We start from the raw sequence: 25,711 nt of genomic DNA on the forward strand, positions 1-25,711 counted from the left end.
TGAGAAATTGCCACAAGCCATGATTTTGGTGATTAACTTTTTCCAATAGGTATATTGATAAGCAATGTGTAAATAATGAGAATTGACTGTATGTGCACACAGTATCAAAAACAGAACTGGATAACCATAAGAGAAATGCTGCAGGGTCTCTGGTCCACTCAGAAGGACAGCAGCCCATCTAGAACTCTTGCATTGCCTTCTCGGTGACTCCCTGCTGCCAGCATGGTGAGGACTCGTCAGTGATGGACACAAAGTCCATCAGGGCTTTGTGTTCATCTCCCATCAGAGCCTGAATTGCTCTCCAAACTATTGACTTAGAGAGCTTTTTCTCCTGGGGCTGAACTCCTAAGATGAGGGCTACTACCTTATTGTCTGTGTAGCCATCACCTAGAGGGACAGGTAGCACAAAACACAGTTGAGGGGTTGCATGTCAGCTGAAGATTTTCAGTAGTTACATGATGTTTCATGAAGGAGTGAATGTTTGACATAGACTCTGAAATCCTAGTAGGAGTAAAAAAAAATCCTAAATGTTTCTACTGTACTTGTATGTCTAACAAAATGACCCTTCCACATGTAGCTGCTTTTTAAAATATTAACACATTACTTTTATTTTCTAATAAGAGTCTGATAAACAGGAATTTGGGAAATGGCATTCCAGGCAAGGAGAAAATCATAAGATGAGCATTAGGGTGAAAAATATAAGTGGAAGTTAGGTGACAACTCCATTTTGGCACAATCAAGGGCTCAGAAGTATTAGGTAGTCCTAAGATACCGGTTAGGCTTGTAGAGTGGAAAGCCTCAAAGTGTGCCACAGTATCAACCTCTTAAATTTAGAAGGTCGCAAGAACCCTGAGAGAGATGACTGAGCAGTGGGAGGGGTGAGGTGCTTTTCGAAGATAAATATGATTACAGTGCCTAGCAGATTGTGATAAGCCCGAGAATGTAGAGGGGGACCAGTAGGACCATTGACATAACCCTAGGTGAGAAGTAAGCAGGACCTGAACTTTATTGACATTAGTAAGAGTAAAAAGAAAATACTGTGAAAGAAAATCTCATGCTTCTCCTCCCTTGCCTCGACTGGCCCTTGTACTCTTACTGGGCCCTTATCCTCTGTCCAGTAGAAATCTAATGGGAGTCACATAGCATTTTAAGTTTTCTAGTAGCCACATTTTAAAAAAGTGAAAACCAGGTAAAATTAATGTTAGTATATCTTACTTAAAGCAATAGATCTGTGGCTGGGGATTTAGCTCAGTGGCATAAGTGCCTGCCTTGCAAGCACGCAGTCATGAGTTTGATCCCTGGTGCTGATTAAAAAAAAAAAAAACCAATATGTCCAAAATACCATTTCAACATGTAATCAATAAAAAAATCAATGAGGTTTTTTTGTACCTTTTTTCCTGCTAAGTCTTTGAGATTTGTGTATAATTTATACTTACAGCGTATCTCATTTTGGACCAGCCACATTTCTAGTACTGAGTAACTACGTACATGAGATTACTGCCCACTGTATTGGACACCATAGCTTAGGTGCCCTTAACTCTTCAAGGCTGTCTAATTAATCATCGCATCCTCACCTTGTATATGCTGTCCTCTGTCAGAAATGCTGGACCATCTTGTAAACCCTAGTCTCACTGCGAGAGCAGGCTCAAACGCTACTTCCTGAGAGAGACTTTCCCTGATCCCTGGGGTCGATACAGGTTGTTCAGAGAATAAAAACTAGAAGAGAAATTGGAAGACAGAGAAGAAAACGCACTCCGGAGAAGAAAGGGAAACATTAGTTTCATGGAACCTACAAAGAGAGAATGCAGAGTAAAAGACCAGGATGTTGCTCGCGTCTTGTACAACTGAGGCCGAAGGAGATAAATACTGAGAGAGGGCTGTGGAATTAGGTGGTTGATGCTCAGTGGTTGCTTTAGAAAGAGCAGTTTCCACTGGCTATTTGGATAAGAACTGGGAAAGGGGTTAAGGATTGAGTAGCAAGTGAAGCAGCCACCAAGATAGTACGTCTTCACTCCAGTGAGTGACGCGCAGAGGAGGTGGCGAGTGGAGCTTTATTGTTTGTGGTGCTGGGGATCAAACCCAGTGGCTTTGCCACTCAGCCACCTCCCACCTTCAAGTGGACATTTTGTTTACGCAAAGGGAAATTTAAGCATGTTTTAAGAAAAAAGGAAGAGACTTTGACAATTTGTGATAGAAAATGTAATTGCTTAAATACATTACTGTTTATGGTAAAAGCAAAAAAAAAAATATGTTTGATGAAAGAGGCTTGCTTTTTAATGAAGGACATGAAAGAAGCAGAGAGACAGATCCCTACTATGTTTTTGGTGTAGAGGAACTCAACACCAAAAGGGTAACCATTCTCTTCAGATTATTTTATAAATTGAAAGCAGTCCTAGACCTAAGTTCTCAGGGTTCTGTAGAACTTGACTAGCTGATTCTAAATTTATATAGTTAAGTCAGTAGCTCACAATTTTAAAGGGAAAAAGAACTTTGGGTCTCATTCTGCTGGATAAAAGCACTAATTATAAACCTATGGTAATGAAGACATTCATTAACTCAACCAATATTTACTGCCTGATATTCCAAAGACTAAGCGAGGATCTAGAGCATTAAAGAAAACAAAGCCGGCAAGTCTGTTTTTCAGAGCTGAAATCTAGGAAGTGGGAGATGGTGGGAAGATTTACAAGTCAGCAGTGTTACGATCTGACATGCGGTACAGGATATGATCTGCCTACTCCTGAGCAGAAGCAACTGTAGGAGGACAGGTAGCAGGGGAGAGACTATTGGAATAATTCCAGGGTGAGAGATGGTACCGACTTGGGTCAGGATGGTGGCAGTAAAGAGGGCAGCTAAGTGGGTGGCTGGTTTTTTCATATATTTTTAGGGTAGAGTGGTCAGGATTTTCTGGGTATGAGGTCGTCAGGCAGGAGTATTTGACCTGAGCTCAAGGAAGAGCAGATTTTCCACCTACTGAAGAAGGGAAGGTGGCAGGTAAGCAATTGCTAAGTATTAGGAATTTGGTTCTTAAAGACATTTAAAATCTGAAATTTCTTATACAAATCAAGTGAGGCAGTTGAAATTAGGAGTTTAAGATTAGTGTAAAATTTGGAGTGGACAAAGAAATTTGAGCATTACTAGTACATAAAATTACTTAAAATCATGAGATGATGAGATCTTTCAGCAAGATCCTGGAATTGGTGTTGGTCTAGTTAGGAGGTAAACAGGACCAGGTGGTTTAGAAGTTAAAGTATGTACATATGGGAGCTTGGCAGATGATGAAGACGGCAGTAGGACAGCAGGCAAAGAATTGAGTAAATAATGCTGGGACAGTGTTAGAAACAGACAGCTGTAGATGCCTGTTTCTCATACAGATGCTATATTCCAGCTACTTTAAAGGTCTAAACAGTGCAAATTCTGTAACATCACGAAAGGCTTGGGTTTTTTTACAATGGAGTTACAAGGACTAGATTTACCTCCCTTCCTGTACTTCTACAGACATTGGAAGTCTTACCTGGTGCAATAAAGAAAAAGTAAACTATTATTCACAGATAACATGAACTTCCATGTTAAAAAATCAAAAGCCAGCAACCTGTTAGAATAAGTGAACTAGTTCAATTTTTCTGAATATTAGAAATTGAACTTGGAAGAACGTACTGTTTACTGTAGCCTTCAGTTTTTATGAAACACTAAGGAAGAAACTTGGTAAAAAATGTGCAACACTGTACACTGAAAACCACAGAATTTTGGTAAGAAAAATATAAATGGAGATGGGTACTATTTTCAGGAATGAGAAGATGTGACATCATTAAGGTATCAGTTTCCCTCAAACTGATTAGCTGTATTCAGTGGCTGCCTGCTCAGAATCCAAGAAGACTTTGGTAGACATCATTAAATTGATTATAAAAGTTACATAGAAGTGAAAAGGAACCTAGTCTACTCAAACCAACTTGAAAGTTAGAAGCTTTATCCTAACCTACTTCAGGATTATGGTCTTAGTGTAAGACTAGATTTAGATCAATTCACAAATCAACCACAAACCATGGAGTCAGTGTACTTTTTTGTGTATGTGGTATTGGTGATTCAACCCAAACATACAAGGCAGGTACTTCTACCACTGAACTATATGTCCAGCCCTTATCAGTTGATCTCTGATAGTTATCAGTGGGAAAAGAAGAAAATTTTCAATAAGTTGTGTTGGAAAAGTTGAGTATCAGTATGCTAAACAGTGACCCTTGTCCCTGATTTCATGCCATGTATAAAAGTTAACTCTTAGTGGGTCACAGAAATGCATGAGATGAATTCATAAAAATCTAAAAGCATAGAAACTTTTAGTTACTTTGGGTTTTGGCAAAGATTTCTTAAATATACAAAAATCAAAATATTGATAAAACAGACTTTGTTAATGTCAGTTGTTTTTTAATAGGCACTGTTGTGAAAATGCTGGCTGTTGTATGGGAGAAAATATTGGTGAAACCTGTATGGAACAATGGACTTTAACTTATATAAGAATCACTTTTAATTCAATAGGAAGATAAATAATCCAGTTTTGAAAAGATTCAAACAAACTTCACCAAAGAATATACACAGATGGAAAAAGACCCCACAAGACTGAAGTCTTCATGCAGAGATAGAAAACTTAGATTAAAATCCCTTACTGAAAAAAAAATTATTTACATGAAGACCAGGGGAATATGTACTATGATGTTTATTTTAGCTCTACTTAAAATAGTGAAAAAGTGGAGACCTGCTTAACGACTAAGTCATGTGTGGGTTATTCTTGCAATGACACTAGAATAGATAAAACTAGAGCTACATCTACCAGCAGCATAAATGAAAACCTTAAGTCGAAGACTGATAGCTGCATCACACCATAACTTTAACACTGAAACTTACTTCACATTTAAAACCACTTTGTGAACAAGTGCATTCCTGAATAATAAAATTAGACATGAGAATGATTAATACCAGTTTAAGAATCATGATTACCTTTGAAAGAGATAGTTTATAGGATGATTTAGCATTGAAAGGCAGTAATGAAGGGAGAGTACAGATGTCTAGGGAGGATCACCCACAGCGTATAGATCAGATTTTATCTACCGGTTATTACAGAAGAACTAAAGTTGTTTTCTACCTTGAATTTAAGGTGCCGGAATCCCCAAAAGTGCTACAAAACCAGAAACTGATGTTAAAGTATGATGCCAAGTCTCTACCACTTTGACAAAGACTTGAATACAATGCTTTGGGAGCAAAAGCAGCCCTAAAAAGCAAAATTGACATAGCACCATGCTAGCATCAATCTAAACTGAAATAAAGCCCTTCCCCGGTAAACACTGAAAAGTGTATCATAGATATTTACACTTTTTTTTTTTTTTTGGTACTGGGGATTGAACTCATGACCTTAGTGCTTGCCAAGCAAGCACTTGTGCCGCTGAGCTCAACTCCAGCCTTTAGATATACTTTTAAAATTCAGTGTTCTTTCAAAGTTAAATGTTCCTGTTGAGGCTGTTACAGTGTTTTTGGTAGAGGATGGCACCTTGTAGAAAAGGCATAATTGGAGAAAATCAATATATCTGCATTATAGAAAGTATTTTAAAAAGAGGGAGCCTGGGAATATAGCTGAGTTGCACAGCACCTTCCTGGCAAGTATGAGGTCCTGAGTTTGGTTCTTGATACGAATAAAAATAAAAAATAAGTGGAAAAATATAAATTATACAAATGCTATTACTTGGGAATATTGTGGACCTTTATTTTCATGCCTATTTTAAGAGCATATATTATTGCAAAGCTAACGTAAAACAAGTCAGCAAAGGAACATAGAATCACCTGTAAGACATTGAAAGACTTGGTTGCTTAGTTGCTGAGGTTTCCTGGTGGTTTTTCTTTTTTCCTGAGCTGCTGATTGAATGTAGGGCTTTGTGCATAGTGATCATGTGCTCTACCCTTGAGGCATATCCCCCTCCAATCCCATAAAATATTTTAAGTGTTCATAGCAACTTAATTTGTTGTATAAAGTTTTAATTTTTATTAGTTTTATTGTTTGGGGTATATGATTACATTCACCCTGGGGAACTGGTACACATACTCAACACATCTTAATTCTTCATCTTTCTCCTCTCCCTCCATCTCTTGGTCCCCATCCCTTTTGTAAAAGATCTGTATCCTAGCAGGGCATGGTTGGCACATGCCTGTAATTGCAGCACTCAGGATGCTGAGACGGGAGAATCGCTTTGAGTTCGAGACCAGCCTGGGCTATGCAGCAAGACCCTAATTAAAACAAAAGAACTATATCTGTTTTTCCTGTTACCTTTCCTGCTCTTTATTTATATTTTGGTTTTTCATATTAAAAAACTTATGCAATATTTAAGCTTACGTGTCTGATTTATTTCACTTCATGGTTTCAGAGTGCACCCATTTTTTTTCAGATGACTCAAGTTTATCTTTCTGTGGCAAAGTACTCCATGTGTGTATAAATACCACATTGTTGTTAGCCTTTCATCAGCTGATGGGCATATAGACCACTTCCAAGATTGAGTTATAAGTTGTGCTGCTGTGTACATGAGTTTGTGTGTATCACTGTAATAAATACATTTTTTAAAGTTTAAATCATAGATGCCAGTTCAAGAATGTAAGCAAAAGAAAGGTTCTATATTAATAGAAGAATATACAGCTGGGGATATAACTGAGTTGTAGACTTTCCCACCATGCAGGAGGCCCTGAGTTAATCCTAGCACCACCAAAAAGTGAAATACCCCAAACCCAAGAAACCAGAAGTGTTTCATGGTGTTCCAAAGCAGGAGATGTTAGGAATCAAATGGGATAGGATTAGGACCCAAAAAGCTGTTAGGAACCAAAAAAGCTGCTGCTCGTGCATTGCATGTGTCTGTCTCTCTGAGTGGTCTCAGGAAAGACCGCGCCTCTCAGCAGACTGGCTTGTTTTGCAGTAATAGCTGTCTTGTAACTTCATTCGGAAGAGCTTAGTCTGTTAAGCTCACCTGTGAACTGCAGCAGGAGCTAATCTGACAGTGCCAGCTGTGTTCAGTGTCTGCCCCAGGTGCACTCACTTGGGGCTGTAGGCCAGCCCTTTGGGGATCAGCTATAGGATTGTAAGTGCCCAGACCCTGGGAAGTGGGTGTGGCTAGCAGACACTTCAGGGAGCTCACAAATGGAGCAGAGCTGACAAAGCCATGCTTCCATATTGTCCTGAAAGTATAGACTTCTCACCACCTTCTGTATAGTAGTTCATGTGGACATAATGTGTTTTTTTTTCACCCAAAAGTCTAGGCAGTGATTATTAGCCTTTTCTAGGAGGAATGGAGGCAATATTTCCTATTTTTAAACAAATTTGCTGGTACTCCTCTTTGGTTTCTTCCAAGACCTCCAAGCTTAGAGATTTTATAAAGATTCAGTTTTACCTTTTCCTCTTAATTGCATCAACTCATTCAGCAAATGCTGAGCTTCTGCTGTATTTTAAGAACTGAGGAGCTGGAGATGCAAAAACAGTGCAACAGGCCCTGTTGCTCTTGAGGCTTTTGTATGTGTGCATATGTATGAATGTATGTTTTGAGAGAGTGGTCTCAATAGTGCCTGGGCTGATCTCGAACTCCTGCATGCAGGTGTTCCACCTGCCTGCCTTGCCTCCCAGATAGCTGACACTGCAGGTGTGTGCCACTGCACCCAGCACTCCTGGGGCTTCTGTTTTGATTGGAGAATATAAACCCAATATATATGCGTATGCACATAGTACATATACGTAACGAGATGCAAGAAAATGAAATAGGGGAGAGGGAGTTAGCAGTGGTGGTGGAGTCCCCAAAGGTGACTTTGAATGCAGTAGACTGAGTGAGGGACAGAGCCCTAAGGACCTGGCAGAAGAACGTTCATGGAAAGGAAGGGTGAGAACCCAGCTGGGGAGAGGGAGCCATGTGGGGTAGTAGAAGGGTGTGGCCCCTTTGTGGGTGTGGGTGGAGGGGTTGAGTAAGAAACTTGATGTGCCAGTCCTACCCTGATGCTTATCTTTATGCCTTTTACCAAATAATCTTTTCCACTGCTTACACTTTTTTTTTTCTTGTTTTGTTTTTGAAATGACTGGAAATTGAACCCACGACCTGTGCACTGAGTAAATCTCTATCCCTTTTTTTATTTTTGACACAGCGTTCGTTAAGTTGCCAGGTGGGACTTGAACTTGTGAGCCTTCTGCCTTAGCCTCCCTCAGGGCTGGAAGAACATCTGTGAACCACTGCACACCTGGTGTGCACCTGGCTTCTTGTGTGTTTTTAGAATTTTTTTGTTCTTTTGCCTTGCCTTGCCTTTCCCTTCCATCATCATTGTGTACTTTTAATGATTGTTCTAATAGTTGAGGATCTTTCCTGCCTATTCTTGTTTTTTAAGGATTACTTTTGATAGTCTCATGTGTTTCTTCTTACAAATGGCATTTAACATAATCTTGTTAGGTTCCTGTTAAAAATACTGTAGGATATGAGATTGTATTCTGTGTAAGTTAATTTGAAGAGAAATGGAATCTTTTGTATTATGCATAGTTTTAAATGTTATATCATTACTATCTTTTCCCTTTATTTTGTTGTGGTTGATGAGAAATGTACTTGTTTTAAAATGACTAGTTATGGAGCTTATGAAAATAGGAAGGTGATTTCATTTAATTCAAAATGAATTTTACTGTTCTGTTGCTGTGTGCCAGGCAGCTTAGCTAGTGAGTTCAGAAATGAGGCTGTGCCCTCAGATTTCATCTAGTTGGCAGGCGCTCAAAATTTATTTTTGGTATTAGGGCACAAATCTATGAAAGAAATCATATTATCTTCTTGCCTGTGGCCTGAAGGAATTATTTCTCAAAAGCGCCCTAAATATAGAGAGAATGAGAATAACCCAGAATTGACAGGTCTGTATAAGATATTTTGTGTGCTAAGTAGAAAAGCTAAACTGATTGTTAATTTCTCAGTTAACTTTTTAAAACGTTCTTTTCTTGCTAAAGAAGTAATGTATCATCAGCCCCAGTTTTACGCATCAGCGGTTGTATACATGTTCCTCTGAAATAAATGTCTAACGCGTGTACACCTCTCCATCTTAAAAAACTCTTAATGACAGTCTCCAAACCATCGTTGTCTTTGACCTGCCTGGCACTGTTGATTGTGATTAGTCTCTGATTTCATGTTGCCTACGTTTACAAGCTGTTTTCCACCCAGCAGCCATAGACATTAAAAAAAAGGGGGATAGAAATTGTCAAAGCTTAAAAAACAGAAAAATATAATTAGTTGATGTTAAGTCTCACTCTCAGGAATTATTGAAAATAATTATATCTCTTCCTCCTGGATTATTTTGAAGCAGTTTTAGGTAGCATACCATTTCACGTATAAATATTTCAGTATATTAGTAAAAATTAAGTGCCCCGCAAAAAACCACAACCTTGTGATAGCTATACAATCCTTTGTGAGTGTATTAAAAACTATAAACCTCAAATTAGGGATTTTTATGGTATATGAATTTGTGTTTTAAGAGAAACACTTGAAACAAGGGTAGTAGCTTTAGTCTGTTAATAGTGTAATTTCTTTCTTTTTTTTTTTTTGTGTCTTTTTCGTTTTTATTGGTACCAGGGATTGAACTCACGACTGCCTGCTTGCAAGGCAGGCGCTTATGCCGCTGAGCTAAATCCCCAGCCCAATAGTGTAATTTCTTTAAATCATGAGATAGCTAAAGTTCACATTTCTCCAGTTATTCTTTTTGTCTTTAACAGAGTTTTGAACATGTCAGATAATCTTAACTCTTTTACTTAAAACTGTTCAGTGACTTTATGATAAAATCTGGCCTGTGACACCTCATTTGTCCTGTCGTTCTTCCCCTTCTGTCTGCTGCACAATCACTTAGCCCTATGTCAGGAGCTGTCCCCTTCCCCTGTCTGCTCAAGGCTGCATCCTGTTCCTCAGTCCAGGCGTCCCTTCCTCCCAGAGGCCTTCCCACAGCAGCCTCTCAGCTTCCGGTCTAAAGTGGTATCCTGGTCTTTCTGTCAGAGCTTGACATACTGTGGTTCATTAGCTGCTATATGTTTTTAAAATTATTGTTAATTTGCTCTTTTCCCTCTTTCTATGATTCCCCTAATTCCATTTATTGTTTTTCTGTCACATTCACCACCAAATCCCCAGGGCCTAAAATGGTGACTGTCTCATAGTGGATTCTGCTAAGAATAAATGTATACAGAAATCGGCCAGTATGAGCCAGGTGTTAAATCGATTGAAGGGTTAATAATTAACTGTGAGATAATATATAGGTTTAAATAAATCCACTGTAAAGTAAACATCTTACATTGTTTGGAACCATAAAGTCTGGTAAAAGTTATAGGAGCCATAGAAAGCTGAATTAAAAGAAAACTAATATAGTGATTTAAGGCCAAAAGCCTGACTGATAAGACTCAGTACAGAGCGTTCTGAAGTTAATCTGGTTTCCCAGCTGAGTGGTGGCTACCAGGAAGCCATACAGAACAAAAGGCAACTTTTGATAGCTTTTTTTTTCCTTTTAAGGAAAAACTGCAGCTAATGAAAGAATGATTATTATATGCTACACTGCAGCATCAATTTTATAGTACAGCGAAGCTCATGATGACTTTTCCCTTGTGTTTTACACAGATCAGAAACCTCTTGACCTTGCCCAGGGTGCCGAAATGAAGCATGCTCTCGTTGGTAATAAGGTACATAGCATCAAATTATGTTTATGTAATATTGAGGAAAACTTGTCAATGTTTGAAGTACATCGGTACATTTTTAATGAAACATATTTTCGATAGGTCACCTACAAAGCATTGAAGCGATATGAAGGCCCACTCTGGAAGGTAGGTCGGGATGGTTTTTTAAATTACAAAACCTGAAGAATTCTCAGCTGTTCTGTTTCTGTTTAAAAGCATTTCTCAGTTGTTTTTCATGTGCAGGTGTTCCTTCACTTAACACTGGTTTGATTTACAATTCTTTTGACTTTACAGAGGCGTGAAAAGACTATTTGGTGGAAACGTACTTAGAATTCTGAATTTTGTACTTAGAATTCTGAATTTTGATCCTGTGTCCGGCAGATGAGCAGGGTGTTGGCTGCTGCTGGTGCTGTGCTGGACAGCGGTAGGCAGGGTGACTGCTGGCAGCGCGACTGGCACTGCAGGGTGCTGTGTTGCTAGTGTGCTTGGGAGGCTGTTTTGTATTTTTGATGTTTTTCTTTTCCGTTTTTGGTGTTGTGTTGCTAGCTTTGTACGTACTATGTAAGCTCTAGCCTCCCGAGCCACATGCCCCACCTGTTTGGTTTCTACATCCCATTGTGACACACCCTGTGTGTACATGAGATGTTTAACACTCTGTCATGAAACAGGCCACTCTGTTAGATGGATTTTGCCCAATGGTAGGCGAGTGGAAGTATTTTGAGCACATTTAAGGTGGACTTAGGCCATGGTGTTGGGTTTGTTAGGAGTGTGAAATGCTTTCTTTTCGTTTTCAGTGCTGAGGGTGAAACCCAGAACCTCAGCCATGCTACAGACAAGGGTTCTATACCACTGAGCTACATTTCTAGCCCTTGGATGCATTTTTGATGTAATAATATTTCTAATTCACATTTATTGGGATATCACACCATCATAAATTGGGGAAGATCTATATATGTGATTTAATCATTCTTGGATTTTAAGATGTAAACCATTTTATACTTCTAGACTTAAGAGGCTTCCCCTGGTTGTATCAATCACTATTTTGTTGTTGTTGCTGTTGTTGATGGTCTAATACTTTTAGGTGACAAATTTTTACCAAAAGGAATAGAGAAAATACATTTTTTTTCCTCACGAAATCATAGATTTGTGGAATTATTTTTGTTTCAAACATCAAACTATGAAGGACTTAGGCGAAAATTAATATTCAAGTCATCACAAGTTACACATACAAAATTCTTCTGGTTCTAAAAATTTGTTTATTTTGGAATTCAGTTATTTTCTAGAATTAACTGTGGTAAAGCACATTAATTCTTTTGCATTTGCAGTCAACTCCTCTATAAATTTGTGCACATGTATGTTTGTATTATATACAGCAAACTTAGGATCATTTTCTTTTTCTTTAGACATGCATTTTAATCTTTGAGGAAATTACCGTTGAAGCCCACAACAGCTATATTTTCTATTAATACTCCTGAACAGTATTGTCAGAACCATAAACTGTGTTCGTCATTGATCTTATCAGTGTGGCATTTCTTCTGTTCCTGTAGTGAGTGGTGTGTTTTCATTACTGCACTTGGTACCTACATTCATGCTTGACCTTTTTTTAATGTTCAGTACTACTCTAGATGGAAGATTCTGATATAACTGTCAGAACTTTATTTTTTTATCATTCAAGTATCTGATTCTAGATGTATCAGCTTGAGAAACCTTTGCCATTCTTTCTTTAGAGTTCAAGATTTTTTGGCTGGAGATTATTCTGGGTAGTGTTAGAACATGGAGTCCTTTCATGGTATAGGAAACAGTAAGTAGCCTTAGATTTATTAAATTTCAGTGGTAGATTTTGGAAGACTAAAGTTTTCACTTACCTCTTTTCCTTTTGTCTCGGTAATTTAATATTTATTGTGAAGGCCTGATGCAGTCCACAATGTTTATCGCCAGGGATGCAAACACCTGACTCAAGCAGTGTGCACGGTAAGATGAGACCAAAGTACAAGATAAGTTCTGCAAATGATTGCCCCAAATCATTTGTAAAATTGAGATTCTATAGAAAGGTGTAGAAAACACTTGCATATATTTACATTTGAAAATAAATGAAATTGTGGAATCTGTTTTGAAACATATCTAATCATTTATCTCTGTATATTTGTGGTATAAAAATGGGTTATCCAAAAACATCTATGCAAAACTTTTAACATTTGGTGTGTTTCTGTGTCTTTATGCATGGGTAAATCTGGATAATGGACATTTTTCTGAGGTTAAGGTAAGATTTAAAGCCTGTGTGAAAATCAGGAGACTTAATGTTCTCTCAATGTTCTTGATGTTCTCAAGACCCACTTGCAGCTGTTTTATTTTTACCAGCCAAGAGGAAAAGCAGGTTTCCGCTCTTCAGGGACCACTCAGAGGTGGAAGCCAGAAGTGCTTTTTAGTTTCTTGCTTGGAGTTTGTTAAGTGTTGTCAGCGCTCCACGCAGTCTATCTGTCCTTAGCACGCATAACCTGCCTTTCTCCACATGAACACTGGGGACCATTGTCCTTCCTTGGAGCGGGGGTTGTTACAGCCTCAGTGACCTCCACTAACAGCCCAGTACACTGTGAGACACAAGCGTAGCCTCTCCCTACCCTGCACCCCTTCCTCCTTTCATGGCTGACCAGCAACCAGGCTGGAAAAGCGCTCTTTTACCCACCTGATCTCTCCATCCTTTCTGTTTGTACATACCCGCATCCTTTGGTCTTCCAGCTTTTCATTCATCTACTCCACTGGCTGTTTTTCTCATTCTTGTCTTCTGTAAAACAGTGAACAAGTTAATCCTCTTTCTTGGTCTCTTGCTTGTGCAGATTGATTTAAGTCCTAGCATGTTATGCCTTGCTTAACAAGTTTTAATTTTTTATGTAATTGTCTGATTAAAGTCTACGTCTGTGAATCATAAGTCAGTACAAGCTAATGGACATTGAGTGACTCCTATAAAGCAGTTTCTGTTCACATTCCAGTTTCTTTCTTTCCCTGCTTTTCAAAAATCAGCATATAGTCTACAAGTTAATGAGTTTCATTTTGGTGGATTATTCCATGCACGTAAATATATTTCCTGCATTCTCCTTTCTTAAGGGAGACATTTACCTCAAGGTCATTTTTCTTATAGCTATACATTTAAAAATCATGGTAGGTACCCGTGACATAGAATTCATCATCTTAGCCATAGTATGTCTTTACATTGTTGTGCTCTGTTAACATCATCCAAGGAATGCTTTTCAGTTAGCCAAGTTGATATTGGATCCATTAAACACTAATTCTTTGTACCCTGCTTCCCCCAATCCTGACAACCACTGATCTACCTGTGTTTCTCTGAATTTGACTATTCTAGAAACCTCATTTAAGTGGAGTCATAAGACATTTGTGTTTTTCTAATAGGGTTATTTCACCTTGAATAATGTTCCCAAGATTCACCCATTGTGGCTTGTGTCAGAATTTTTTTTTTAATTTTTGAATGTAAAACATTTAACTATGGCAAAAACTTACTATTTACCATCTTAACTATTTTGGGATGTACCATTAAGTTGCTTTAACTATATTTACTTTGTAGTGAAACATACATCTGAAACTCTTTCACCTTTCAAAATGGAACTCTGCACTCATGACTCTATTTTCTTCCTCCAGCCCCTGACGAGCAAGCACCATTCTACCTTCACGTTCTGTGAGCTTGACTCCTTGTGATGCCTCATATAAGTAGAACTACATAGTGCTCTGACTAGGCTCTTTTATTGCAACTCGTGCTTTTACTATTCCTGGCTCTTTGTCTTTTGCCCATGAGATACGTGTTATAGCCTAGGGTAATTTTCTCATTCCAGTACTCTGTTCCATCCCATATACTCCCATGCCCCTGTGCTAGGGATTGAATTCTGGTCTTTACATTAGCTACATGCTCAGTGCTTTAGAATTTTTTATTTTGAAACAGGGTCTTGCCAGCTTGCCTAGGCTGGGCTGCAGCTTGCAGTTTTCCCAAGACAGCCCCTCAGAGTGCTGGGATTACAGGTGTGATCACCATGCCCACTCCTCTCTCCCGTGTGTACTGTCACTGTCCTAGACATTGCATCCTGTGTGTCATCCCTGCCTCACAATGTTATAACTATTATACAGTTCCTTTAAATTAGTTGGGAAAATATATTTATACTCTCGTAATTTGTAGCAATCTGTATAATTACCTATAACCATGTTCTTCTTCTCTGATATCACTTCTAGCCTAAAAGAGCTCCTTCACACTTTCTTGCAGCGTGTGTGCCTGCTCACAGTGAAATTCTGTTTTTTGCTTACTAGGAAATATTTTTGTCTTCATTTTAGAACAGTAAATCTTGGAAGATGGAAGCTTTCTTTCACCCTTGAACATATCATCCTCCTGCTTCTGGTCTCCTTGGTTTCTGATGCAGATTCAGCTGTCCGTCTTTAATGAGTCACTTTTCTATTGTTACTTTTAAAATTTCATCTTTGTCCTTTGGTTTTTACTACAGTTTTTCTAGATATAGATCTCTCTCTGAATTTATCATGTTTGAAACTTACTGCATTTCTTGGAAATGCAGATTAATGTTTTTACTAAACTTGGGATGTTTTCAACCATTATTGCCTGAAATACTTTTTCAACCTCTTTTTTTATGCCCTATAGATTTCAGAGGCTGTGTTTTCTTTTAAAATTCTTTTTATTTTAAGTTCTGTCATTTTTTTTTCTGCCATCTCAAACCTGTTTGAGTGCCATTTGGTGAATTGTTTCAATTTTGGTAATTTTAAACACCAGTATTTCCATTTGGTACTTTTTAACAACATCTCTATTGGTGCTTTGTATTTGATGACTTAACCATGTTCAAAATTTTTTAAAAATGTATTTTCTTTAGTTTTAAACATATTTACAAGAGCTTTAAAATTTCTGGCTTTTTTTCTAGCCAATTTGTTGCTTGCCCCAAATAGTACAGTATCTGGGCCATGTATCCTGTGATGTTGGCCTTTCCTGGTTGTTTGCTGCTGAGATTGCTATTGTTTGTGACAGTGCTCTTGACATGAAATTTTCAATGCTTTGCTCTAAATAAACTTAGCCCTAAGTTTTAGTCTGTTCTATTTTGTAAAACGTTCCATAAAGTCAGGGAGAAAATAGAACAGTCTCACACTAAAACTCCACCACCATCTACTGTTTTACTGAAGTTAAATAGGTCTTTTTTTTAATTACTTCAGTTTTTTAAATATATCTTTGATCAGTCTTTAGTGTCCTGGAATGCTCATTTTGATTCAGATTGTGTTGAATTTATAGATTCATGTGCTTTACTGTCTTAGTAAAATTGAAAACTCTAACCTATCAGTACTACATATTTTGCCATTGTTTGAAATTTTTAATTTCTTAATTTTTTTAACTTGTTTAATTTATTATGCATTTTCAAAACTATTATAAAGACTGAAATTGTGCAATATCTTGTATAATTTTTGCAGCCAGTATATATAATTATTTTCAGTATTTAGCAAATGCCCTACTATCTTGCTGAATTCACTTACAACTTTTGCTATTTTGTATATTTCTCAGAATCTTTTGTATATATGATCATGCAAATAAAGATTACAGTATTTCTTTGTAATCTGTGTGTCGTTTATTTTTCATCTTTGCTATAGCACTGGATATGACCTCTGGTACAATTTCAGTAACTGATGAGTCAAGACTTTTGTTTCGTTTGCCATATTAAGCATAAAACATTAAGCATATAACCTTTCACCTTTGAGTTATTTGCTGTAGGCTTTCCATAGATGCCCTTAACCTGACTGAAGAAGTTACTTTCATTTCCTACTTTGAGAGCTTGTGTCATGAAAAACATGGTGAATTTTGCTAAATCCCTTTTGCAGATGTGTTCTGCTTTCTTACTTCCTTAATATGCGAGGTAATTCTGGGTTACATCCTTACTGTTACCAATGTTAAGTTCTGGAGAGCCTGGCTTCTGTTGGGTTTCTTTGTTAAATGTTATTTCCCTTGTTTTAGCAAGACATTTTCTTGGCTTGGTTTGGATTGTAAGTGCTTTGCCTTAGGCGGCAGATCTGACCTTTGTTAAGAATGATTGTGACTGATGTGAGCTCCTTTGAATCTTTGCTTAGTTCATGGATCTGTTAGAGATGAGAGTATACCATGTTTGGGGCTCTCCCATCTCTCTCTTGGGGTAGTCCTCTGCTCTGTTTGATGTTTGTGGCTCCCCAGGTTTGCTAGGTTAATTCCCAAAGACAAAGGCTGGGTTTTGCAGGTGAGCTCTTGTTTTGGTCACATCACTGGGTGCACTGCTCTTGGTACCTCACTAGGCCCTAGGTCTTCCACAGCTCCTCTTTCTGTTTCCTCCAAGAACGCAGTGCTTCGCAACAGCCTATCAAGTGTTTTTCATTTTCCATGTCCTTTGTGAGCTGATTTTTCAGCAAAGGAGGAGGACATAGAGGGGGCTCACAAGGTAATTGTGTATTGGTTTTCTGCAGAGGGCACCCTCTGGTAGATACTTGGAGTGAAAGTCTATCCTTTCCATTTTTAAATCCTCTCCTTTTCAAATTTTCTATTTAAAAACTATTTCTTACTCTTTTTTCCTTCCCCCTCTCTATTTGTATTTCTTTTTTTGTTTGTTTCTTTGGTACCGGGGATTGAAACAGGACCTCAACCTCATGCTTGCTAGGCAGGTATTTATGCTGCTGAGCTAAAAAGCTAAATCCCTGGCCCTCCCTCATCTTTATTAACCTTATCTACTCATTCTTTTGTGCTAAGCTAAAACATTTTCAGTGCAAATAAAACATAACAAAAGGGTAGTACAAAAAAGGTATTGGAACTTTCACTTTTAAAAAGGCTTTTAGAGTCCAAATGCGTACTTGGTTGTATTTAATGGAATGTATGAAATTAAAGGTACATAGTAAGTGAACTATTAATATTTATTTTGAGTTAGACTATGAAAGCCAAATTTGACAAAGATAACCTATGGTATATTTGATGCTACCACTGTATCACTTTTCCCTGATTTTATCAGTGTTTTAAGTTATAGTAATATCTTGATTCCCAAACAATTCAGTTCTCAGACAGAAGCATCAACATGATTTTGCTTCAGTTCACAAACTCCACATTTGGTAACAAAAACAACCACACAAACATAAAAACAATCAACTTCCCCAAAATTAAAACAAATTGTTTGTGACAGAGATACCACTGTATTTGCATATCATTGTCATGTTAATACTTCAAATTTTATTATAGATAATTTTAGGATCTTACTGATTTCTTTGTCTAAGGTGAAATCCAGTGATAGCTGCCTCTTCTTTATTAAATGCTTCGATGATACCATTCATGGCTTCAGGGTTCCTAAGAATAGTCTTCAGCAGTCACGGGAGGTAATTGTCTGTCTTTATTTATCTTTCATAAAACTTAAAGGACATTTAAAGACATGAAAAATATAGGTTCAGTATTTTATTCTAAGATCTTGTTGATTATATTTTAGTAGGAATAATTACCTGAGGCATGTAAAATTTGGCTTAAGAATTCTTTATCTAAAAGCACTTGTAGCAATCTTCTGTTCACAATTTGTTATCATTTTGATTCTTCGAATGTGAGGGGCCTCTATTGGTTTTGGAAAAAAGACTAAATGATAATTTAGTCTGCCTTTTAGAATGGAAGCACTTTCCCAAGAGCAGGCAGCTTCTAAGTCAAAAAACTTAGACTATAATCCAGGTATTCTGATACTTACAGTATAGTCTCAGCCTACTTCTGTGACCAGTTGAAAATATAGCAGCAAGTAAAAAAAAATTCAGATTGATTTGATCAAAATTCATGATACAGTGGTTTAATTGAGAATCTATATTCCTTCAAATGAAAGCATTATTCATAGGCCAGCTAACAGACCAGCCAGCCTTCCTTTCTCTCTCTCTGTCTTCTCCTTTCCTTTTTTTTCTTTTCTCCTTTCCTTTTCTTTTTTCTTTCTTTCTTTCAATTTGTGCCTTTCCTCTCTTCCTATTTCTCTTTCATCTACTATCTACCTCTACCAGTTTGTCTGTCTTAGTTTCTTCTCTCCTCACATCATGTCTTTCTTATATCCTGTAAGGATGAAAATATCTGTTTTCCAAAGTGATAAACTTTGGCTCTGCAAAGAACCCTGAATAACACATGAGTATCCTAACGTTTCATAAAATGTCTAAATTTGACCCTGAGTAATCTTATAAGAAAATGAGGAAGAAAGTTCGAGAGGTATTACGTTTTTTTGTTTTTGTTTTTTAGGAAAAGATTGTTTTGTGAAATTGAAAAAAAGTTGGAGCACCAAGCAGTTGGCTATTTTCAAGTGGTCTTAGTTGCTTGTCCTTATAATTTAATCACAAAATAGCAAAATTGTGTCTGGGTCCATTACTATATAATAACATTTCTAACAGTGTCGATAACCTGTCCCTAAGTGAAAAATTTTCATTCCTTAATTTCTGTAATTAATTTGACTATGAACAAATATATAAACTTGCATATAATACTTTAAAAATACTGGGAAAATTTTTCAAGAGACCTGGATTGTTATTTCATTATAGTTGTTGATTTTTGGTTTGGTTTGGTTTGGGTTGTTGAGAGAGGGTCTTGCTGGGTAGCCCATACTGGCCTTGAACTCAGAGCAATTCTCCTGTCACAGTCTCCCAAGTGCTGGGATTACCGGTGTGCTACACCTTGCCCAACAGTTGTGGTTTCTTTTTCGTGGTGGTGGTGGTGGGATAATATCTATTTCCTCTATGTAAACTATGTTTTATGGATCATTGTCATATTATCTGTTTGGAGTAAACATGCTTTTCGCTTTTATTCAAATACTTGGATTATCTCAGAACTGGCTGGAAGCAATCGAAGAGCATTCTGCTTACAGCACCCACTACTGTTCCCAGGACCAGGTGACTGATGACGAAGAGGAAGATGGACTTTCTGCTACAGAGTTGAAGGAATCCTTACAGGTTAATAGAACATGCTCTGGTCTTTATCTCTAACGCTATCATGTGGGGTTTTTTTTTTGTCTTTTTCCTTCTTATCAGTACCAGGGATCGAACTCATGACTGCCTGCTTGCAAGGCAGGCGCTTATGCTGCTGAGCTAAATCCCCAGCCCCTATCATATGGGTTTTAATTAAGGGTTTTTTTTTTTTGTTAAGAGATGAGGTTTTGAAATTAGGATTTCTTACAAACAGCGAATAAATACATGAAAAAAAGTTCAACGTCACTGGTCATTTTAGAGATGCAAATTAAAACAACACTGAGATCCCACCTCACCCCAGAAAGAATGGCTAGTATCAAGAAATCAAGCAATAACAAATGCTGGAGGGACTATGGGGAAAAGGAACCCTTTTCCATTGTTGATGGGAATGCAGACTGGTGCAACCACTGTGGAAACCAGTGTGGAAATTCCTCAAAAACTAGGATTGGAGGTCCCATTCCATCCAGCTATTCCCCTCCTGGGTATCTTCCCAAAAGAATTATAAATATATCAGAGTGATATTTGTGTACCCATGCTTATAGCAACACAGTTTTTAATAGCTAGATCTTGAAAACAACCTAAGTGCCCATCAGCTGAAACCCACCACGGTTTAAAAAATTGTGGCATAGGAGCCGGGAATTTAGCTCAGTGCCTAAACACCTGCCTGGCTAGCACAAGGTTGTGAGTTTGATCCTTGGTACCAAAAAAAAAAAAGCGTTATTTCTATACAATGGATTACTACTCAGCCACAAAGAAGGATAAACTGGACACTTTTATAGGTAATTGGATGCAATTTGAAGACATACTTGTTAGTGAAATAAGACACACATGAAAATACTGTTTCATTAGCATGGAAAGCTGAAAGAAAAAACATGTTTATGTGTATATCTATGTATATCAAAAATAGTTAAGATAGTTATATTATTGATTTCTCACAATTTCCAACCCATGGAACCCACTGACCTATCTTTTCATGTAGTGAGTTTGCTGAAGAGAGAGATTTGTGCTGGTATGGTTCCGATAATTGAATGCAAATGTCTTGTGCTCTGGGTGAATGATTTGGGGGTGACAATGTACAATGTATGTACCATTGTTGCCCCTGCGGGGGAATAGTTTGGCATACAAAAAAATGCAAGTATGATTTCTGACAACCACGACATAGTATTGCCTTTTCTCTCGTATCCTCTTAATATTTTTGAAGTCTCTCTTTCAGCAGCACTGCCAGAGGTCTCTGTAGATGGGCTGTAAGGATCTGGACCAATGCCAGTGTGTATGGGTTCCTGTTAAACCCTTGCCATTGTTGAAGCAGTTGCTATTCTATTTGAAAACTACAGCCAGCAGAGGGAGCAGGCATAGCTTGACTTGCTGCCCTTTATGACTTCACCACACATTTCAGAATTTAAATAATGCAACCATGGTGACACACGTCCTGGCCAATAGTTTTCTTTAAAACCACTGCAAAAATGTGTACTTTTATTGCGTAGAGGTAAAGTGTCAGTAATGAATGGAGAGGTCCTGGTCTGAGGTGATGTCATATCCACTGAAGAATATTGGCATACGTAATTGATATGAAATAGGTATTTTTTTTTTTTTTTTACTTGGTGGAAGAGCATCAGTTTCTGGCTAAAGTTTTGAAATGCACCTTGTTTATCAGAGAATGGGAACTGGGTTTGGCAGGTAGAACTACAAATGGAGAATTTCAATGTAAATAATTGTGTCAGAACATATGGATTGGATGTGAGATTTAAATGATCCTTAATCAACTTTTGTACTGCCTAAAGAGGTTTATCGATAGGAGACGCCTGTCAGTGAACTTTGCAAAAGTAACATGTACTAGAGCATTTTGAATAGTATTAAAACTGGGAAATGTGAAGGTCTAGATAGATACAGCCAAGATCATTTTTAAACCAGTAAAACTGTTAAAATTTAGTAGATATGGGGCTGTGGATTTAGCTCAGTGGCATAAGCACCTGCCTTGCAAACAGGCGGTAGTGAGTTCGATCCCTGGTACCGATAAAAAGAAAAAAAAAAAGCTTAAAACAATTTAGTAGATATTCCTTAAATGAAATCCTTCCCTTTTTATCTCTCTCTCAATATGAGGTGAATGACAACCCTGGAAAGATTTACAAAGCATGCCAGATAATTTTCTAGGAAGTTATGGTAATTTTAAGACCTTTTGAATGAAAGCAACGGCAAAATAAGGACATGAATTTGTTCTCACACATGGTTATCTTTTTCTGTTGAACACTTTACGTTGCTGGCATCAGTTGTCATTCCTGCTAACTTGCATACTATTAAACTTCCTTAACGATTTCTTCTTTAGCATTATTTTCAAATTTTCAGTTAGGTCACCAGCCTCAACTGTACTTTGTACTTAATTCTTACTGAAATGTTTTGTTCAAATGTTAAATTTTAAAACCATGAGATTGTTGCCCATTAACATTTATAGTGTGTAAAGCCAGGGAGCGTTTTAGCCAGCATTAAGTGCTTTCAAGTTTTGTGAGCTACAGATAGATGTTGGACAGAGTTTGGATGGTACCTCTGTGAATCTTTATTCTGCCTCAGCTTCTGCAGGCTGGTTCAAAGCAGGTAAAATCTGACATAAGCTTTCAAGTGTACTAAATTGTAGCTTGTGGTAGTCTGGCTCCAGTTGTTTTTATTGCTCAAGTTACAAGAAAATTTAGGGCCCCTTTTGTGAAGCATATCTGTGCTTGGTTTTTGTGGAGTTTCTAAAGGAACCTGGTTCTCTAGCATTAGTATACGCTATAATCATCTGAATTAACTAAAATGTTTATTTAATTTCCTCAACATACCTTTGGGTCAGTAAATAGTCTTGAAAGAAGTTGAGGTAAAAAAGTGAGCATGGGGGCTGGGGATTTAGCTCAACGGCATAGCACCTGCCTTACAAGCAGGTGGTCATGAGTTCGATCCCCAGTACTGATAAAAATGAAAAAGACAAAAAAAAAATGAGCATGTTTTGTGACACTTTTGGTCTCAGTTTACCTCCTGACAAACTGTGGTCCTCTGAAAATTTAAAACTTTTTACTTATTTATTTATTTAGCCTTCTCATTGCCTTCAGGTTAAATCTCCAGGGAGAAAAATATCAGACAGGTCACAGAGACACCAGCTTCATGGTGTTGCCTTAATGGCATCTTGAAAATGTTTCAGACAAAAAAAAATAATCAGCAAAGTCAAGCACAGTATTTGTATAGAACCACACTGCCCAGTACGAATGCTCCTAATCACTTGTGGCTATTGATAAGTAAATAAAACTTAAAATTCAGTCCCTTATTTAACCAGCAACATTTCTGGTGCTTATAGCACATGTGACTATTACATTGGACCCACAGATAGAAGGTTTCTTTCATGGGGAATTCTAGTGCCTCTGAGTTATTTGGGAGTTGTGTTTGCCTTGGGAGTTGTGATGCAGAACATACGGACGTATGGCCAGAAGTGGGCACAGGAGACCTGAGTTGTCCATGTGGCTCTCCTGCTTAGGCAAAATGGAGTAGTGCTTGGTGAAGGTATTTTGATTCTGTAGCAGTGATAGTGAATCTTTCGGAGACCGATGGCCTAAACTGCAACCCCAAATCCACTTACTTATCACAAAGCCACCATTAAATCTCAAGGCTCAGCTGCTGGGGCAGTGTTGGTGTGACCTGGCTCGTGGGCCAACAGGTTCTCTGTCATTGTTTGATGGGATCTGAACTGCATTCATGTTGTAGAAAATAATAAGTAGGTAGTGCTGTGTTATAACTTTTTTAACTAGAAAGTAAACTGAAAAAGTAAGATAAAACTTTCCTTAAGACTAAATTATTCACTGTAGTGAGTACATGGAAAGATGCATGGGCATTAACATGGTACTTATAAGGGAGTGGTACATCTGTCCAAGAAGGAGACTGACTTAGATATGCTGGTGTGTTCAAGATATATGAAGTGTAGAGGGCAAAGTATAAAATAGGGTAGCAAATATGCTACGACTTGGAAGAAAGAAAAACCCAGATACGCAGACAGGTTTGTGTCGGCCTAGAATATCCCTCCTAAAATGAGTTGTTGCTTTGGGGCTAGGAATGTGGCAACACGGTGGCGTAAGGACAGTAGTCAGGGATGTGAAGGAGAAGGCCTTTTCCCTCTAGATCTTTAATTTTGTGTGTATACCTGCTGCAAACTAAAACGTTACGACAGTTATAAGGTAGGGCCACGGGAAAGTGCTAAAATACAAGATATGGACCCTGGCTTAGTTTAGAGTAGGTAAGATGGAGTGTGAAGCCACCTGGAAGTGGCTTTGGCTAAAGTGAGGAAGGCAGTCGGAGGAATACTAGGTACCACTGCTTGCAGTATGACGTTTTATAGAAAGAGGAAACTTACCAAGGTTGGACACTCTGTAGTTTTGAAATTTCAATTAGTATTTTTGAGGTATAAATTTTTATACAGTAAAATAAAATCATTTTACATCTTTAATGTATTTGGATGAGTATACACACTGTCACCACCACTCCTATTGAGTTATTGATATAAAGTCTCCCTCCTTTTTGTTTGCTTCTTGAGACAGTCTCACTGTATAGTTCAGGCTGACCTTGAACTCACTAAGCATCCCAGGATGGCCTCGAACTTGTGATGATCCTCTTGCCTCAGCCTTACTCAGTCTCTCTAGAGCTGGAATTATAGGTGTGCACCACCATTCTCTGCATCTGAAGATTTAGAACATTTTTTTTTTTTTGTCTTTTTCCTTTTTATCGGTACCAGGGATCGAACTCATGACTGCCAGCTTGCAAGGCAGGTGCTTATGCCGCTGAGCTAAATCCCCAGCCCCTAGAACATTTTTTATCACCTCAGAGAACTCCCTTGGGCCTATTTCCAGAAAATGCCCTGGAAACTTTAAATGGCCGATGGTAAAATTAGTTGTCTCTTATACTGCCCATTCCTTGCATGCTGCCTGTTCCACTGATGTATACTTTTGAACTGGCATGCAGCTCAGGATGAGGTAGTTTAATGTCAGCTTTAGTCAAACAAAACTGACAGCGAAAGTCTGTGTGGCCAGAAGTGGGCATAGGAAACCTGATTTGTGCATATGGCTCTCCTACGTCTCCGTGTGGCCTTCCCATCCTTTGAGCCTCTGTCAGGGTTATGACCCTTGTTCTGTGTGCTTTGCCCAAGTAACCTGAAGAAACTTCAAATTCTGTCAGACTTCAGCATTAGACCATTGTTCTGAATGTAGTTTAAAAAAAAAAAAAGTAAAGCTTACCAAGAGTCCCTAATACAGTGTGAAATGGTGTAGAAGTCAAGAATGAGACACCATGGGCAGACTCTGCAAAGATTTCGTGAGCATTGACATTCCTAGTAGATGTTCAGGTTTTCATGACACCACCAGTAACCACCAAGGACATTAAATTAGCTAATGTTTTGTGTTTTTTTATATTAACTCCCCCTCTCTGTTTTATGTTTTATGTTGTACTGACACTGTTGTTTAAGCAGATGACACATTTACCAGTGTAATACCGTATATGTAGATTGATTCTTCTCTAGTTTACCTATTATGTACCTTTTTAAAAGTCATTGACCAAGGAAGCATTGTTAATTTTTTTTTACTGTCGGCCTAAGGGAAGATTAATACTATGCAGGTATTTGAAATGATGTTATGGAAGGTGTGTCCTACCTTTAATTACCATTTCCGAAGCTGTACTCCTTCTTACAGATTCATAGTCTGCAAATGAGCCTGGTGCTTATTTTTATGAGTCTAGCTAACTTTTATCCGGTGTTGACTTTCACATGAGCAAGAATATTAAATATACATAGATGGAGAAAGACGGTTTTCTATTAATAAATCATGGGGGAGGCGCTTAGCTGCAGTGCATGGTTCCAGCTCTGCCTTGTTGTGCCTTCATCTGTGTTCACAGTGAGGCGATGTCTGAAAACTTACCACATGTACCAGTGCTCTTCTTCGGTGTTTTAAATTGCACAATGCAAGCACACGCCCTTCCAAAGAACAAACAAGTTATATTTAAATGCTGTTAGGACCCTGAAAACAAAAAGGCTAATACAGTTTCCAG

The 25,711-nt window shown here is 38.0% G+C and overlaps 1 protein-coding gene across 4 annotated transcripts in view; it reads left to right on the top strand.

Annotated features, from left to right (window-relative positions):
* Osbpl1a (oxysterol binding protein like 1A) overlaps positions 1–25,711 on the top strand; it is a 182,704-nt gene that overhangs the window by 43,579 nt on the left and 113,414 nt on the right. For 2 of the 4 annotated variants that reach the window (XM_003474108.5, XM_013157122.3), the window contains 6 exons: positions 10,632–10,693; positions 10,790–10,834; positions 12,415–12,488; positions 12,595–12,658; positions 17,963–18,061; positions 19,523–19,645. In XM_003474108.5, the coding sequence (XP_003474156.1) occupies positions 10,632–10,693; positions 10,790–10,834; positions 12,415–12,488; positions 12,595–12,658; positions 17,963–18,061; positions 19,523–19,645 (467 nt within the window). The remainder of the gene's footprint in view (positions 1–10,631; positions 10,694–10,789; positions 10,835–12,414; positions 12,489–12,594; positions 12,659–17,962; positions 18,062–19,522; positions 19,646–25,711) is intronic. The other 2 variants (XM_013157121.3, XM_063231830.1) reach the window with 2 other exon arrangements.

Source organism: Cavia porcellus, unplaced genomic scaffold (genome assembly GCF_034190915.1).
Source record: "Cavia porcellus strain 051 isolate PalLab524CR breed Dunkin Hartley unplaced genomic scaffold, mCavPor4.1 scaffold_20, whole genome shotgun sequence".
NCBI classification, from domain to species: Eukaryota; Metazoa; Chordata; class Mammalia; order Rodentia; family Caviidae; genus Cavia; species Cavia porcellus.